This window comes from Theobroma cacao, chromosome 10 (assembly GCF_000208745.1).
Source record: "Theobroma cacao cultivar B97-61/B2 chromosome 10, Criollo_cocoa_genome_V2, whole genome shotgun sequence".
NCBI lineage: Eukaryota > Viridiplantae > Streptophyta > Magnoliopsida > Malvales > Malvaceae > Theobroma > Theobroma cacao.
Window position 1 is genome coordinate 884,214 of NC_030859.1, and position 13,735 is coordinate 897,948.

Here is a 13,735-nt window from a genome sequence, read left to right on the forward strand (position 1 = left end):
TTCGTTGAAGTGATCGTATAATGCTTTACTTCAACCTTTTGTGGGTCCGAAATGCACTTTGGAAATATAGGTTCGTAAAAAATATTACTAGTTGTTTGAATTTTGGTGGAAGAAAGCAGCACCGATTACTTCGAATCTATCTCGACTCCTTTGGAAAGTTGGTGCAATTTCATCCAATGATAGGAGACAAGTACAATTTTTGAGGGCCCTTTTGCGTTGACAATGGGATCATTTTCTAATCTCGAATTATTTTCAAAATTTGACGGATAAAATTAAATTGTTACGTTCAAGAAAAATTCAAATTTTTAAAAATTTAAAATTTATTTATTTTTAAATTTTAGAATTGTTTGTTATAAATGTTATACTTAAGTCATTAATTTAATGTATTTTATTGTTCAAAGAGTCGAATCTTGATCTCGGTATAAAATTTAAGAATAATTTTTCATGTTTTTTCTTTTTAGGTCATGGATAAGAAAAAAATTAAAAATTTTGAATATTATGAGAATGATGAGTCGATTTAAATGTTTTTTTTCTTAAAATTACTTCTTGAGGGAGGAGGCACGTAATGTATGGAAAAAGTGTTTCAAGGAATATGAAACATGTTCCCACACAAAAGATTTAGATGTATCCATAGAAAATTGGAAAGCAACAATGTTTCCCATTGGGCGAAATCGAATCAAGCATTTTTGGCCTGTGCGCTTCAAATTCAAGTTCCTCTAGGCTTATTCAGTCGGAATTGAACTTACTATATAAATATATAAACTTTACAAGAATCAACTGAACTAAATTTAATCAAACTCATGATGGATTCTGCAAGAAGCAACCATTAAATGGTTCAAAGCTCAGTCCTTTTCTACAAATCCTGTTCATCTTTGGTACTTCATCCTTCAATTTCAAGTGAGACAGGTTTGATTTCCATGAGATGTTGGAGATCATGAACCTGGAAGAGAACTCTGCACTGCTCTAGTCCCATTGAATCGCCCGGTGAAATGTCCATTCAGACGGATTCAATGTGGTTTTCCCATCAGCAGCAACAAGATCATAAGGTGAGTCCTCTGAGAATTCAGTTGGCATGGCCTTCCAGTGCAGAGATGGCTGCCACTCGGCTTCTTTGAGTACTTTTAGTATCTCGGCCACTACAATCTTGCTCCCCTCAGCAGATAGATGAACCCCATCTCTGATCAAAGGCATAAACTTTAGAACACAAGTGAAATAGCAATGGTAGCAAAACTTCCATGTCAGATTCCCATACAGGAAATGTCATTGTCACAGCAAGAGGTATCACTAGTTCCCTATAGTATCCTACCCCAAAAGGCAAACAAGTTCCTGAAGTAGCTGGCAGGATGGGGAAAAAGGCAGACAGAAGTTATATGAAGAGACCTAAGTGGAGTATGAAGCACATGGTTGATTCACAAATAAAGCCAATGAACTTTCGAAATGTGATTGTGTCAAAAGAAGATGAGATTCGGAAATCATAGCCGAGCAAAACTTACGTGAAGCAATCAGCTGTCCAGTTATCTCTTCGTTGAAATGCAGTAAAAAGATCAACCACCTTCACATCCAATTCCTGGCACAGCTTTACACAAGCTTCAGAATACTTCTGGCATAACTCATTTGTTCGAATAAGGTGGCTAAAGAATTCACTGATATACCGAAGGGAGGCGTGTCTTAGATCGACATTTTGCAATAAGAAATAAGGGAAACAAATCATACAAAACATGCATTACAGCACCTTGTGTTTTTACTAACTCTGTCTTCATCAACAGGAGGACAAGTAAGAAAAATGAGGCGTGTTGAATCTGAAAGGCTCTGATTTTCAGAACAAGGAAAAATGAAGTTAGAATGAACATCAGGTGTTACTCTCAGACAGCAAAAAGACCTGTTAGGTTGAGTTTAAGGCTGCCCTTTCACAAAAACAAATAAACACAAAGGAACAACTGATAAATTTCAAGCATTTGAAACCATTTTCTTCTCTTTGCTTTGTTCCAAGCAATTAGGACATTTCTGGACCTCATAAGAATGAAGATTTTCTGTCTATTTTTCTGCTAGGTCAGTCTGCTTCTCTTAAAGCCTACAGTGATGTGTCAAGTTCAACTGAGAAATATGTTGAGAAAGTACCTTCAGATGAATTGCTATCTTCCTCATGTGCTCAATATATTCATTAAGTGGCACATGAGGTCCAAGGCCAGATGGATGAGGTCCCATTGAATCATTACCACCAAAATAAGTTATTATCAAAGAAGGCTGTGTAGCAGCATCCTGTAATACATAAAAGAACCGAACTGCGATTGTTAATATCAAAACACCGCTTTGAAAAGAGAATACCCCAGCAATCTGAACATGGAAACTAATACCTATGCATAATCAACGATCACATATAGAATGGAAAAAGACCTTTCCAAATTACAGAAAGCATTACCAGGCTTCTTATACATCCACCAATTAACTTTTAAGTTTTAGCATCACACACTGTCTAAGTTCAATATCCAGTTTCTCCAAAAATCTTCTGTGATTTCAATAATTCGAAGGAATTTCAATTAATTCATACAATAATGATGCAGCTCCCTTTACTTTCCCAAAATTTGGGAGTGTGACTGAGTAAATCAAAGTGGACAATACATGGCTGATCCATAAGCATCAATTACAATTTTGACAAGTTTGATGTAATGACTATCAAAAACTTTTATACCTTTGGGAAAACATGATCGAGCACCTCTACTGCACGTCGCGAATTCCATCCATAATATCCTCGTAAAAGTATGTCAGCCTGCAAGGGATTGCAAGTAACTTAGGATTCCCATAAGAACACAAACCACACACACAAAGTAAGAGTATTGGAATATCAATGGCAGATTCTTTCACAATCAGTAAATGAGGTGACAATCATACTGCAATGATTGGCATTAGAACATGCACCTAAGATTAGGAACACTGCCTTATGTCTCTCTGTAAATAGCTAGATAGTGAATGATTTGGACTGTAACTTAAACTTTTTCAATTTCTTGGTTGGGAAAGATGGAAACCAAACAACAGGAGGAAATCCAATAATTGAAAAAAAAAAAAACAACTTTTACATTTGCCATCGTAAAGTTTGTAACTTTATTTCCTAAATCTTGCTTATTTCCCTTGCCATCCCTCTAAAAATTACAGGGACAATCTGTACAATTAAAATTTACAATTTGCCTCCTTTACTTCATCCAAATTTGCAGAATTGTTATTTATAATGAAAAAATTGGTAAACATTCATCTGTCACATTAATTTTCACTCATACCAAGAAAGAAAGAAAAGGAAAAAAGTTTCTATCTCTTCCCCTTTTTTCCTCTCTTTTCTTTCCTACCAACCACAACCACAACCTTAATAGTAAACAAGGACAGACGGTAAAACAAGCAAAAAGAGCAGATCAATCCTCAAAAAGACCAGGCTTTGTTGACAAAAAATCATTCAGATTATCACTTATCATACAAAGGGAAAAAGCAGAAAGATGTTGGAATGTAGCAGACAAAACCATAGAGCTATGTTCTACCTTCTGAGCCCAAAAAAGAACAGGTGAACAGCAACAATGCATCAAACTAACAGTGACAACCTCGTAATCTAACAAAACATAACTCAAACAAAGACATTCAAAATAACCCAGAAAGGGAAAACAAAGAGAAAGTACTTTGCGAGCATAGACGTCAGCTAGAATAGCACCCCATCCGCCATTGCTGAAACTAAGTTGGACAATGGATGATCCAAAGAGGACGAACTGTGGCCTTGCTGGTCCCACCATTTTTCACTGTCTTTCCTCTAAAAAGCTCTTTTTATCTCTTTCTCTTTCTCTCCCTTTGAATGTGAATTGGGAAAACAAGGTGGAGCCTCGAGGAACCCTTTGCCCAACGTGCTTCTCTCTGCTATATTAATGATATACGTTTGAGCTTTACTTGGTAGTTGGGAAACCAACTACACTCGCTTTTTTCTTTTAAATTTTTTTTACTGAACACTAACTCCAACAAACATACGAAAAAAGGGGTTACTCTTGTTAAACTTTTCCAAGATATAAGCACTACTTCTGTCTATGTTACATTGGCATCTTTGCATGGGGACACTGCCTATGGAGTCCAGAGTCTATTGTTAGCTTTTTCTTTAAGAAAACAAAGAATCTATAGTCAGGTTTTAGCATGACAATGTGCCTTACCTTGTTTATAGACATGAGGCTTTGATACCAACTAGGGGATGGCAAGGTATTGTCCAAATTTAATAATATTAATAGCGTTACTAAAAAAAAAAAAATTTTGACATACTTGGATGTCATTGTTTATGTACTTTGCTGATATATATATATGAAAAAGATTTCAAAAATCAATCACTAAATTAGGGGACATTTGGCTGAAAGAGAGGTATGAAGTATTTATGCAATGGAGAGAAGACAGATGAGGAATTGATGGTGGCATAAAGTAATTCGCGGGCAGAGGGTAAGGGAGGTGGTCGGCAGCAGTGGTTTGGGTAATAACCCACCAAACTAGCCACCAAACTTTGCACCACAATAAATTGTAACACATTTCTTTCAATACCCAAATTAAGAAAAAGTCTTGATCCATCCTTTTTTCCATTCCATATGACCATACTAAAACCCTTCATAATATCACCATTGTCCTTCATTTTTCCACATCTGTTTAACAAGCCTGGTACTGATCCGAGGAGCATAAAAAACCTGCCAGCTCCATGGGGCAAAGGGTTTTCCTGATTGGGACAGCTTGGAAGGAACAAGAGTGGGAAAAATAAGGTTTACCAGAAACCAACAACTAATGCAGCAATGATTTATGAGTAATAAAGCAAAGGACATTCGGAAAGGAAGCCATTAAAGATTAAACATAAGCAGAAACTGGTTGATGAGTCTGTTTCTCTTTGATAGCATTTAATACTATTTGCCTGAATTGTGCCATCATTCAATCAAGCTCCTGTCACAAGAAAGGAACGAAGATGTATACGAGGCCACACGATACGCTTCATTCCCACATGCCATATAAAATGTTCATTAATCGATAATCAGCTGCTTCTGCTCTTTATTGAAATTGATCCATTATTGTCTGGAAAATGATGTTTCTTACAGTTTATAACTCGCCCGGTTGATGGGGTTTTACAACAATGACAATGTAATAAATTTTTTCATATCTTTGAAGAGATAAAAGAATCAATCTGTCAATCCGAGTTCAAACAACCTGCATGGAGGTGGTCTGAACAACGGGGGCAAAAAATATTGAATCCTAATATGATATTAAAAGTGTAAAGAATTGAAGAAACTACTTCGGAAACTGTATTTATGTCCAAGTCAACGCTTTCCTGACTTGCAAAAGCCACAGGGCCATCTGCATTACTAAAAGACGAGCTTCCAGGATGACCTCCTCCAACCAGATATTTAACCAACGTAATAAGGATTTCTTCTGCATCATCTTTGCCTCAACAACTGCTTCAGAAGAAACCTTCCCAATGACCAGAAATGTCTCAAGAGATGAACCCTGTAACTGTATATGAACATCCAAATCCGACCAGCAGTCAAGAAAATTTGGTGACAAATCAAAATTCATAAGTATGGTAGAGTGCTCAAACAATAAGCCTCATTGTGACCTCATGCAAACAAAGAATTCAATGGAATCAAAGATGTGGAAATACCAGAGAGTTATTAACTGCTCTTAAGCAATCATTTGTCTTCAGCATCAATAGAATAACACGGGGCAGTCTCCTGAGAAGCTCTGATATTTGAGGGAAATATTGAGATGCATACATCTGCAAGAGAAGATAGATATGGCCAACCAAGAAGTGAGAACCAATCGATTAAAAAATCCAACTTACTAATATAGCAACAAACACTCTCCTAAGAGAAAAACAGAGCTTCATTTGGAATCAGAACTTTATTCAATTATCAGTAACATCATCTATAGAAGCATCTCAGAACCCTTCTATACAATATCACCTGTAATTCTGAAAGATCACTGTCAGTGCCTTTTATGACCAAATGATCCACAGCAGGGTCAATGACCCTATTCCAGGGCCTCATGGTTAGAATCCCCGCAAATAGCACATATAGATCCTCCCCAGCACCCAATTTGACACTATTTTCCTTTATTCCATTAGCATCAGCAAACACCAATGCCTGCAATGGAAGTCAAAGCATGAAAGGAAAACATCAAGTTGCTCACAAGTAAAACTCATAAATGCACCAAGAACTAAATCCAAATTTTTGGAGAGAGCAATGATGTACCCTCCAAAGAGAAGCATAGTTGAATCTGGTAGAGAAGTCTAGTTCCTTATAAAGACCATGGTCCAGAAGTATCAACTGTGGTTTTTTCTTGCCTGCACATACAAAAGGAGAAATGGAAATAGAATAAATATTCAGACAAGGAATCCTAACATTGTGTTTGGAAAAGTAACTAAACTTCACAACCAAGCACATTAAAAGCCTCAAAAGAAGTTCATCATAGGCACTCAAATTTTTAATAAGGATGGCCCATTATATGTCTAAGTGGAAGTCATAATGTTTTCTAGATTTCTCTATTTTCTTTTTTCCATGAATATATTTCAGAGTTCCTGGAAAGAGGTACAGCAGGTTTTAGTCAATTTTATTATGAATACAGAACATTGAGAACCCAACATTTTTGGCCTTAAGAATCACAAGCTCCCCAATATATTCCTTTATTTCAAAATTATATGATTGAACATCTAAAAGATGACATCACTACTAGCAGTCAATAATTTCATACTGAAAGAAGGGGCACCATCTTAGAGGATCAAGCTGGAAGAGTTCCAATAGCTTTCACCAAAAACAGACAAGTTCCAATAGCTTTCACCAAAAACAGACAGAACAATACTCTTATTATGGATAGTTAAGAAAACAAGAAAGATTTAACATCAACGTTCTCCATTGCATCTAGTTAAGCACTACTAGAGACGTTCTCATTTAATCTCAACATAAAAGGGACCCTCACCAAATATGCTACTTTTTCCAGAAGGTAATGGCCGAACTAATAAATTAGCAGCATGTGGATCACAATGAACAAATCCATGTTTAAACATCATCTCAGCAAAAGTTTGACTAACCTGCATAGAATTAGATTAGATATCAAGATTAATTTCTTGTATATATTTATAACAATCATATAACTGTAGGCCTAATATATATTCTTTTGACACAGAAATACTAAAGTCTCATTCTAAAAATACATGATTCCTGTACACATATGTTGTTAATAAAAAATAAAGCTTAGGGTAGAGAAGTTAATACAGCTTCTAAATGCAGAAAAACAATTTGGATGACAACATTAAGTCAAACTTACTAATCTTGCAACATCATTGGGTTGGATTCCAAGTCTTCGAATGGCAATCACATCATTCACTTGCGCACCATCCATGAATTCCATTGTTAACAGCTTTGAGGTACTTAAAGACCAATGCACCTCTGGTGCATATACATAATCTGCAATATGAGGAGACAGCTTCTGGAAATTTTCCAAACATTTCACGCTGTTCTTTGCCTCTATCAAAAAGTCTAGCTCCTGAGGTCAAAAGGCTAGAAACAATCAAACTTCATGCTATACCACCTTGGATGGCAAGAAAGCCAAACACATATTGGATGACTGAAAACATGTCTATCAGAGCAAGAGACAATTATATATAGTTGACTCTAAGTCCCACCTCTTACAGGCAAGGGTACATGGAAGGTATACCCACAGAGAGTAAAACACAAGCACCGTGTCATAAGAAAACTGGTTTTATAATACATCTAGATTTCTTAAAAGAGTAAATTAAGAGAATTTTTTATGGAATATCACGACATAAAGAAATTCCTGGAAAATATAACGAGAAGGTTATCAAAGCAACTTGCCTTGGGTAAACTTTCTCGAATTTCAGCCACCAACCATCTGCATGCATAAGCCAAGAAAATTTCAATAAACTATAACAGTTTGAAACCATGTAAAACCCACGGACAAGACAGCAGAAAACCTGTATGCTCAAATCAAGCAAATTCTGCAGGCATGCATTCATTTATGTATGCATCATAACTCATAGTCTAGAAGACAAACAAGGAAATTCTAAAAAACAGTACCTGTAATCTAAAGACGGGAATAACCAATGCAGAGAGTTGACAATAAATTCCACAGTAGCTTGATCTGCAGCAGCAGTATCTGTCATATGAGTGTGCTGAACCTGAATTTCAAGCAAAATAATTTGGACATGGAAAGTAAATACTAACAAGAAATACCCAAGTCCTACATCCACAAAATTCAAATGGAAAATATTTTCAGGTAAAAGTAACAAAGATTGAAACCTTCACAGCAACTTTTTGGCCATCATGGGTACGAGCAACATGAACTTGTGCAAGGGAAGCACTTGCTATTGGTCTGGGATCAAATTCATTAAAGATCTGCACATGAAAAGTTAGATTAAATTGACAAGTCTAGCTTCTAGTCTTCTACATGCCAAAAAAAGCGCCAATATCAATTTTTAAACTGGAAAAGCAGTCATGCAGCCTCCAATTCTGCTTATGTGAACATTATGTTTCAAAACAATACATACTTTATCAGGTGTCTCTCCGAGTTCCTTCTTGAAGACTTCACACACTTGATCATATGAAGAAACTGGACACCTATTCAACATCGACTCCCTCATCGTCTGAACATACTCCTGAGGAACTAGGTACTCCTAAACAAATAAAAAAGAAAACAAAAATTTTCGGCTCAAACCCACAATTAAAGAGCATCTAATGAATCCAAAATCCCAATTGCCAAACTTTATTCAAAGACACAAAATCAGCAATACTAAGAGTATACCAATTGCCCAATATGTTGGCCAAGCTTGATATAAATTCCTCCATTTCTAAAACAAAGTTCTTGAAGCTTCCGCGCCGACCTTAAATGAACTTCATGCTTTACCTTAGCTCTCTCGTTACTTCCTTCTGGTAGTCCCCATAATGAGTATTCATAATCTAATAGTATGATTAAAAATATGGGGGGTTATAAAAATTGAAAAAGAAAAAGACATAAAGCAACCCAATTCCCAATACTTCACTAAAATTCTAGCCATGGCATTTACAAATCTTAATTATCCCTTTAAATCTAACAAAGTCAACAAATTTTTCCATTAAACTTATTCAAGATTGAAACTTTAAACTCAAATTAACTCTCTCAATCAAAAAAACTAAAAAAAAGTTTAAAACTTTTGAAAGAAATTGAAAATGGTTTGACGTACCGACGACGATGGAGGCGGCAGTTACGGAGTCACGGACAAGGCGGAGAGGAACGGTGGTGCAGACCTTGAGAGCGGTGGCGGGGTCGTCCGAAGTGGCAATAGTAGCTGCGGCACCTCCCGTGCAGAGGGCAGTGGCGGCAACCGCCAGCTTGGGGCGCGAGCGCCAAAGGGATCGGACTACCATGTTTTTTTCCTTTTGGAAGACAGCAAACGGGCAAGCGAGCGAAAATAACGCGCTTATGTTTTCCTTCTCTTTTTTTTTTTTTCTTATTTTTGACGGTTTGGTTTGAATGAGCTAACGGGTTCGGGTTGGCCCACCCTGTGAAGGCTCCAGATTTAAAAAGCTTGTTAAAAGACAAGAATGCCCATTTTAAATTTATGAGTAGGAGTTATATGTGGGTTAAAATTGCAAATTAGACAATTAAATTAAATAAGTTAAATTTTTTTAACTATTCAAAAAATTGAAATAAATTTTATTTTTTATTATATTAAATTAATTTTTTTATTTTAATTTTGAATTAAATAAATCTTTGTAATTAATAATTAACTAATTACTAATTACTGTTTGTTTAAATATTATTTGTTATGCTATGCCACATAACGTTGTCATGTTATCATGGATGTTATAATAGATTATGAAAATCGTATGTTGATATGAAATAATGATATGATGATATAATATTTTTTACTCTTCACATTAGTGTTATGTTAAAATGATAAATGATGTTTTTATTAATAACAGTTACGTAAAATCTGAATAGAACATGAAACATTACTCAAAGCTTAAATAACAAATACGTTTTTAAATAAATTATTATAAATACTCGAATATTTGATTCATTAATTGATGTATAATTCTTTACCTAAAAAGTAAATTCGAATTCTTCCTCTCCGATTATAAGAAATAAAAATACTGTTGTAAAATGTTTACAGTAGTTTCTCTTGCGTAGTACACAACCAAAAGTTCCTCTAAGCAAAAAGGCCAATCCCAAAAGAAGAAAACAGGGGACCCCAGGATCACTTATAGCAAGCTAGCTTGGGTAATCAATAGAGTAAATTTGACTGTGTTCTTAGACTTTCCCACTTTACATAGCTTAGCAACCATCTCCTATCTGGCTCACCAAGAGGTTTGCTAGGGTACGCGACCACCTAGCATTAGAAAGAATCTGGCAGATAAGATCAACAACATATGTGGTTGTGGTTGTGGCTGGTCCTCAACCGCTCAGTCAGCTGGCTATCGGAAAACCTTATGTACTATGCAGTAAGGGTGGATTCTGTTCTTCATTTCTGACGGTTTCTCATTCTTATGGTGATTAGTTGACTGCTTCCTGAGTTATGCAGTCAAAAATCAAGGTTCCCAGTCTTGGAGGAACCAGAGCAACTGCCAGATGTGCCATACGAAGTTCCACTTGAACCATCGACAGGGGCCTGATTTAGACATTCTAAAACCAAAAACCTTCGCTTTTGTAACTTGATTGAAAAGGTTGTTGCATCAAGAATCACGGGAACCTGCTTACATTTGGACAAATGAGGTATATGATTAAGTAAAACAATGTAAAATAATGAGTGCAATAAGGCTACTGTGAGTAAATTTTCAGACCAAGGAGCTCCTAAGTTAGGAACCAATTAAGTTGGTACAACACTAGGATGAAGGGTAATGCTAATGAACCTGTGTGTTGATGCGTGCTACTTTGTGAACGTTGAGAAAGCCAACCATATCCTGGTAACCAGTAAGGAGTTGTGACAATTCCTTGTCTTCATCTGAGATATGCATCAAATGAGATCAATAAGTCAAGATACATTTGAAAATAATGCATACCATAAGCGCAAGGTACAGGCTGATATAAACCTGGGATTGCTTTGACAGAGAGCAACGTGTCTGCCATGTGCTGCCATCTTTTACAGAAGGACGGTGAGAGAAGAGAAGGTGGAAAGGTTATCAAGGCAACTGCATTTGAAGACCGTACCATGCTTTTGAGAGATCTAATAAATGAAAGCATATCCCATTCCTGCAAATGTATTACATTAACAGAAGCAATGGATTACATCTTTAAAATCAATGGATGTACCATAAAATGAATTTTAAAACTATGATTTCTACAGTCTAAAAGGTGCAAAATCATTTTCAAAAAATTCTTAACTTAGAAGAGAACTTTTCAATGAAGGAAGGAATTTATAATAATTAACAAATCATATGGGCTTGCTACTAACCATGTTGGAATACGCACACTGAGGAGCAGAAAATGATTGTATAGCAATTCGACCAGCACATGAGATGCTGCCATCATTTCTATAAGATAGCCAAAAGAGGGAAACCAATGACAAGTAAATATACAAAATAAAAAAAAAAGACATTAATGGCAAGTTAGTTGAGACACTAAAAATATGACTTCAGAACCTTATACAGTATTCTCAATGGAGCTGTAAGAGAGATGACATAACCGGTAAAAATGAAACAAAAATTTACTAATATGGCAGCATAATCATATGTTTCCAAATATTATGAATATATGACCAAGAAAGCAAATGATGATACCGTGGATACTGAGATAAAAATGTTGCACTACGGTCTTGAAGAGCAGAAAGATTAGGAGAATCTTGGATGCTAACACAATCTACACGCTGTGCACTAAGAAAGTGTCTCTCTAGGGGCTTCCGCAAGTCAAATTCATTAGAGTACTCATGTTTACCATCTGCACCATAATAACATAAAGAGATATGAGTGTAGAACTCTCAAGGAGAGAATAGCATTAACATAGGTTAAGAACAGTGCACTTTCAAGCGAACACCCAATAATGCATAATGAGGTGAAAGAATAAATCTTGGCTTAACCTTAATTAAGACCCAAAACCAAGCTGCATTAACTTTTTGTTAAACCTACAAGTAAAAAGAAACATAGAATAATACCAGGGAAATAAAAACTACCTCTTTGGCCATCAAAATTTAGTTGACTTTCACCGAAGTACTTCTTATACTGCCAAGCAATTCTCAAGCCTTTCTCCTGCAAGTTTTTTGGAATATGCTATTCGCATTCTTAGCATTTACACATGAGATTTCAACAAGACTGAAAAAGATACAAATAGACAAAAGGGGGTCAAGATGAGGGGCACCTGATCTGGATCGTGTTTATGGGATTTCTCATCTTTGGATGCGGCAGGACTGGGCAAAGTGCCCAAAAACCCTCTTGGGTCTATGGCTGGACTAGCATAGAGAAGAGGTTGATTATGAACAAGTCCCTGAGACATGAAATTCCTCAACAAAAGCATGTGATGAGGTGCCTCTGCATCTTCCATCACCATAACTAGGCTTCCCAAAGGGAACCCGCCACCTAGTATCTCTACATATCAAGTAAAAACTACACAATAAGAGAACAAATCACACTAATCACATGAAAGAACTAGAAGAAAGCAAAGCCAGAAGAGAATGTTATGCAACAATAAGAATGAGGGAGTGTAGGACATTACTGTCAAGGTCAGATATCCCGGAAGATAGAAAGACCGTGCCATTTGGCCCACACTTGAGTCCGGGGCCTTGAGATGGGGCTGCAGCCGAAATGTTTCGAGAGAAGCTACTGGTCCGAGTCTTGGCCGCAGCCATAGCAGTAGCAACAGTCAAGAATCAAGACACTACACAATTCAGTGAACAATAAGGCTGATGTAAGGCTTTCCTGATTCAAAGTCCTGCAATACTTAGTCAAAACAACCATAAAAAACAATAATAAATACTCATACTATAGAAAACCAAAAGCTGCTTCTTCTTTACATTAATAATTTAACATCCTTGAGGGGCTCTGGAACAGCAATGAAATCATATGAAAGAAAAAGCATATCAATGAAGCAAACTACATTCATAATAATCCTAATCTCATTATTAAAATTAAACATATTATATTTAACTCAAATTTGAGCTTTTTCTGCTCAGAGTTTTTTCCTTTTCAATTATATTTCATCTGTAAGCATTCAACTACACCTTTGCTAAAACCAATCAACATGAAAAAAAAAAAATCAATTTTCCTTAAGAACCCAAATTTTGTTAAGCCCTTTTCATTCTTCTTGCTCAATAAAACTTCTTTTCTCTTTTCATTCAAGCCTTTTATCAAAGAAATCGTGCGCAGTTCTTTAGTAAACTTTACCAAACATGAAAAGGCCCCAAAATAGTTTGTTTCTCTTTCACTTTCCTCGGGTTTTTCTAAGTAACCAAACAGAGTTAGAATCAAATTCTCACCGCCGGACTCTCTTTGAATTGTTCTGAAAGGAAGTATTATAGCAAACTTCTTCACGCTCTTCGCTTCAACGTTTCTCTGCTTCAGAGTTCCGCCGTTTTGCAGAGCAATTACGCGCCGTTTCTTTTCTTTTGTTATTCAACCCAAAGTTCTGTACGGGTTTTCGCCTCAAGCCGAAAAAACGCTCGGTGTCGTCGTGGTTCGGCGTTGGCCCAGAGTACATGTTCACCTGGGCTAGAGCCCATGATCTCTCCTTCATAGGCCATTTTGATCAAGCTTTCTTTATCTAG

The 13,735-nt window shown here is 36.3% G+C and overlaps 3 protein-coding genes across 5 annotated transcripts; all 3 read right to left on the reverse strand.

Annotated features, from left to right (window-relative positions):
- LOC18585871 (GDSL esterase/lipase CPRD49) lies at window positions 601–3,886 on the reverse strand. The gene is made up of 6 exons (XM_007008926.2): window positions 3,660–3,886; window positions 2,690–2,767; window positions 2,119–2,259; window positions 1,733–1,809; window positions 1,494–1,643; window positions 601–1,177 (listed from the first exon to the last, which is right to left on the reverse strand). Exons 1-6 carry the CDS (start codon window positions 3,768–3,770, stop codon window positions 964–966), a joined length of 771 nt encoding a protein of 256 aa, XP_007008988.1. The 5' UTR covers window positions 3,771–3,886; the 3' UTR covers window positions 601–963.
- On the reverse strand, window positions 5,016–9,465 carry LOC18585872 (putative ABC1 protein At2g40090). The gene is made up of 12 exons (XM_007008927.2): window positions 9,224–9,465; window positions 8,806–8,960; window positions 8,552–8,677; window positions 8,304–8,399; window positions 8,082–8,182; window positions 7,860–7,896; window positions 7,312–7,530; window positions 6,964–7,075; window positions 6,240–6,331; window positions 5,952–6,131; window positions 5,651–5,764; window positions 5,016–5,502 (listed from the first exon to the last, which is right to left on the reverse strand). The coding sequence occupies exons 1-12, from the start codon at window positions 9,405–9,407 to the stop codon at window positions 5,299–5,301; spliced, it is 1,620 nt and encodes a 539-aa protein (XP_007008989.1). The 5' UTR covers window positions 9,408–9,465; the 3' UTR covers window positions 5,016–5,298.
- On the reverse strand, window positions 10,045–13,590 carry LOC18585873 (elongator complex protein 4). 3 transcript variants are annotated; one of them, XM_007008929.2, is made up of 9 exons: window positions 13,448–13,590; window positions 12,688–12,849; window positions 12,334–12,560; window positions 12,149–12,224; window positions 11,760–11,916; window positions 11,435–11,513; window positions 11,073–11,232; window positions 10,893–10,984; window positions 10,045–10,732 (listed from the first exon to the last, which is right to left on the reverse strand). In XM_007008929.2, the coding sequence occupies exons 2-9, from the start codon at window positions 12,818–12,820 to the stop codon at window positions 10,565–10,567; spliced, it is 1,092 nt and encodes a 363-aa protein (XP_007008991.2). In that variant the 5' UTR covers window positions 12,821–12,849; window positions 13,448–13,590; the 3' UTR covers window positions 10,045–10,564. The 3 variants fall into 3 exon arrangements, with proteins under 3 accessions (XP_007008991.2, XP_017984138.1, XP_017984139.1); XM_018128649.1 differs by having other exon boundaries at window positions 12,688–12,903; XM_018128650.1 differs by having other exon boundaries at window positions 12,688–12,911.

Excerpts from the sequence above, each read along its gene's own strand:
- LOC18585871 (XM_007008926.2), bottom strand. The coding sequence starts at position 3,770 with ATGGTGGGACCAGCAAGGCCACAGTTCGTCCTCTTTGGATCATCCATT. Across the intron at positions 2,260-2,689 it reads TCGATCATGTTTTCCCAAAG|GATGCTGCTACACAGCCTTC; the intron begins GTATAAAAGTTT and ends TATGTATTACAG. Across the intron at positions 1,178-1,493 it reads TGGACAGCTGATTGCTTCAC|AGATGGGGTTCATCTATCTG; the intron begins GTAAGTTTTGCT and ends GCCTTTGATCAG.
- LOC18585873 (XM_007008929.2), bottom strand. The coding sequence starts at position 12,820 with ATGGCTGCGGCCAAGACTCGGACCAGTAGCTTCTCTCGAAACATTTCG. Across the intron at positions 11,233-11,434 it reads AGTGTGCGTATTCCAACATG|GAATGGGATATGCTTTCATT; the intron begins GTTAGTAGCAAG and ends ATACATTTGCAG. Across the intron at positions 10,733-10,892 it reads TAGCACGCATCAACACACAG|GTTCCCGTGATTCTTGATGC; the intron begins GTTCATTAGCAT and ends AAATGTAAGCAG.
- LOC18585872 (XM_007008927.2), bottom strand. The coding sequence starts at position 9,407 with ATGGTAGTCCGATCCCTTTGGCGCTCGCGCCCCAAGCTGGCGGTTGCC. Across the intron at positions 8,678-8,805 it reads GCCAACATATTGGGCAATTG|GAGTACCTAGTTCCTCAGGA; the intron begins GTATACTCTTAG and ends TTATTTGTTTAG. Across the intron at positions 8,183-8,303 it reads GCCAAAAAGTTGCTGTGAAG|GTTCAGCACACTCATATGAC; the intron begins GTTTCAATCTTT and ends CTTGAAATTCAG.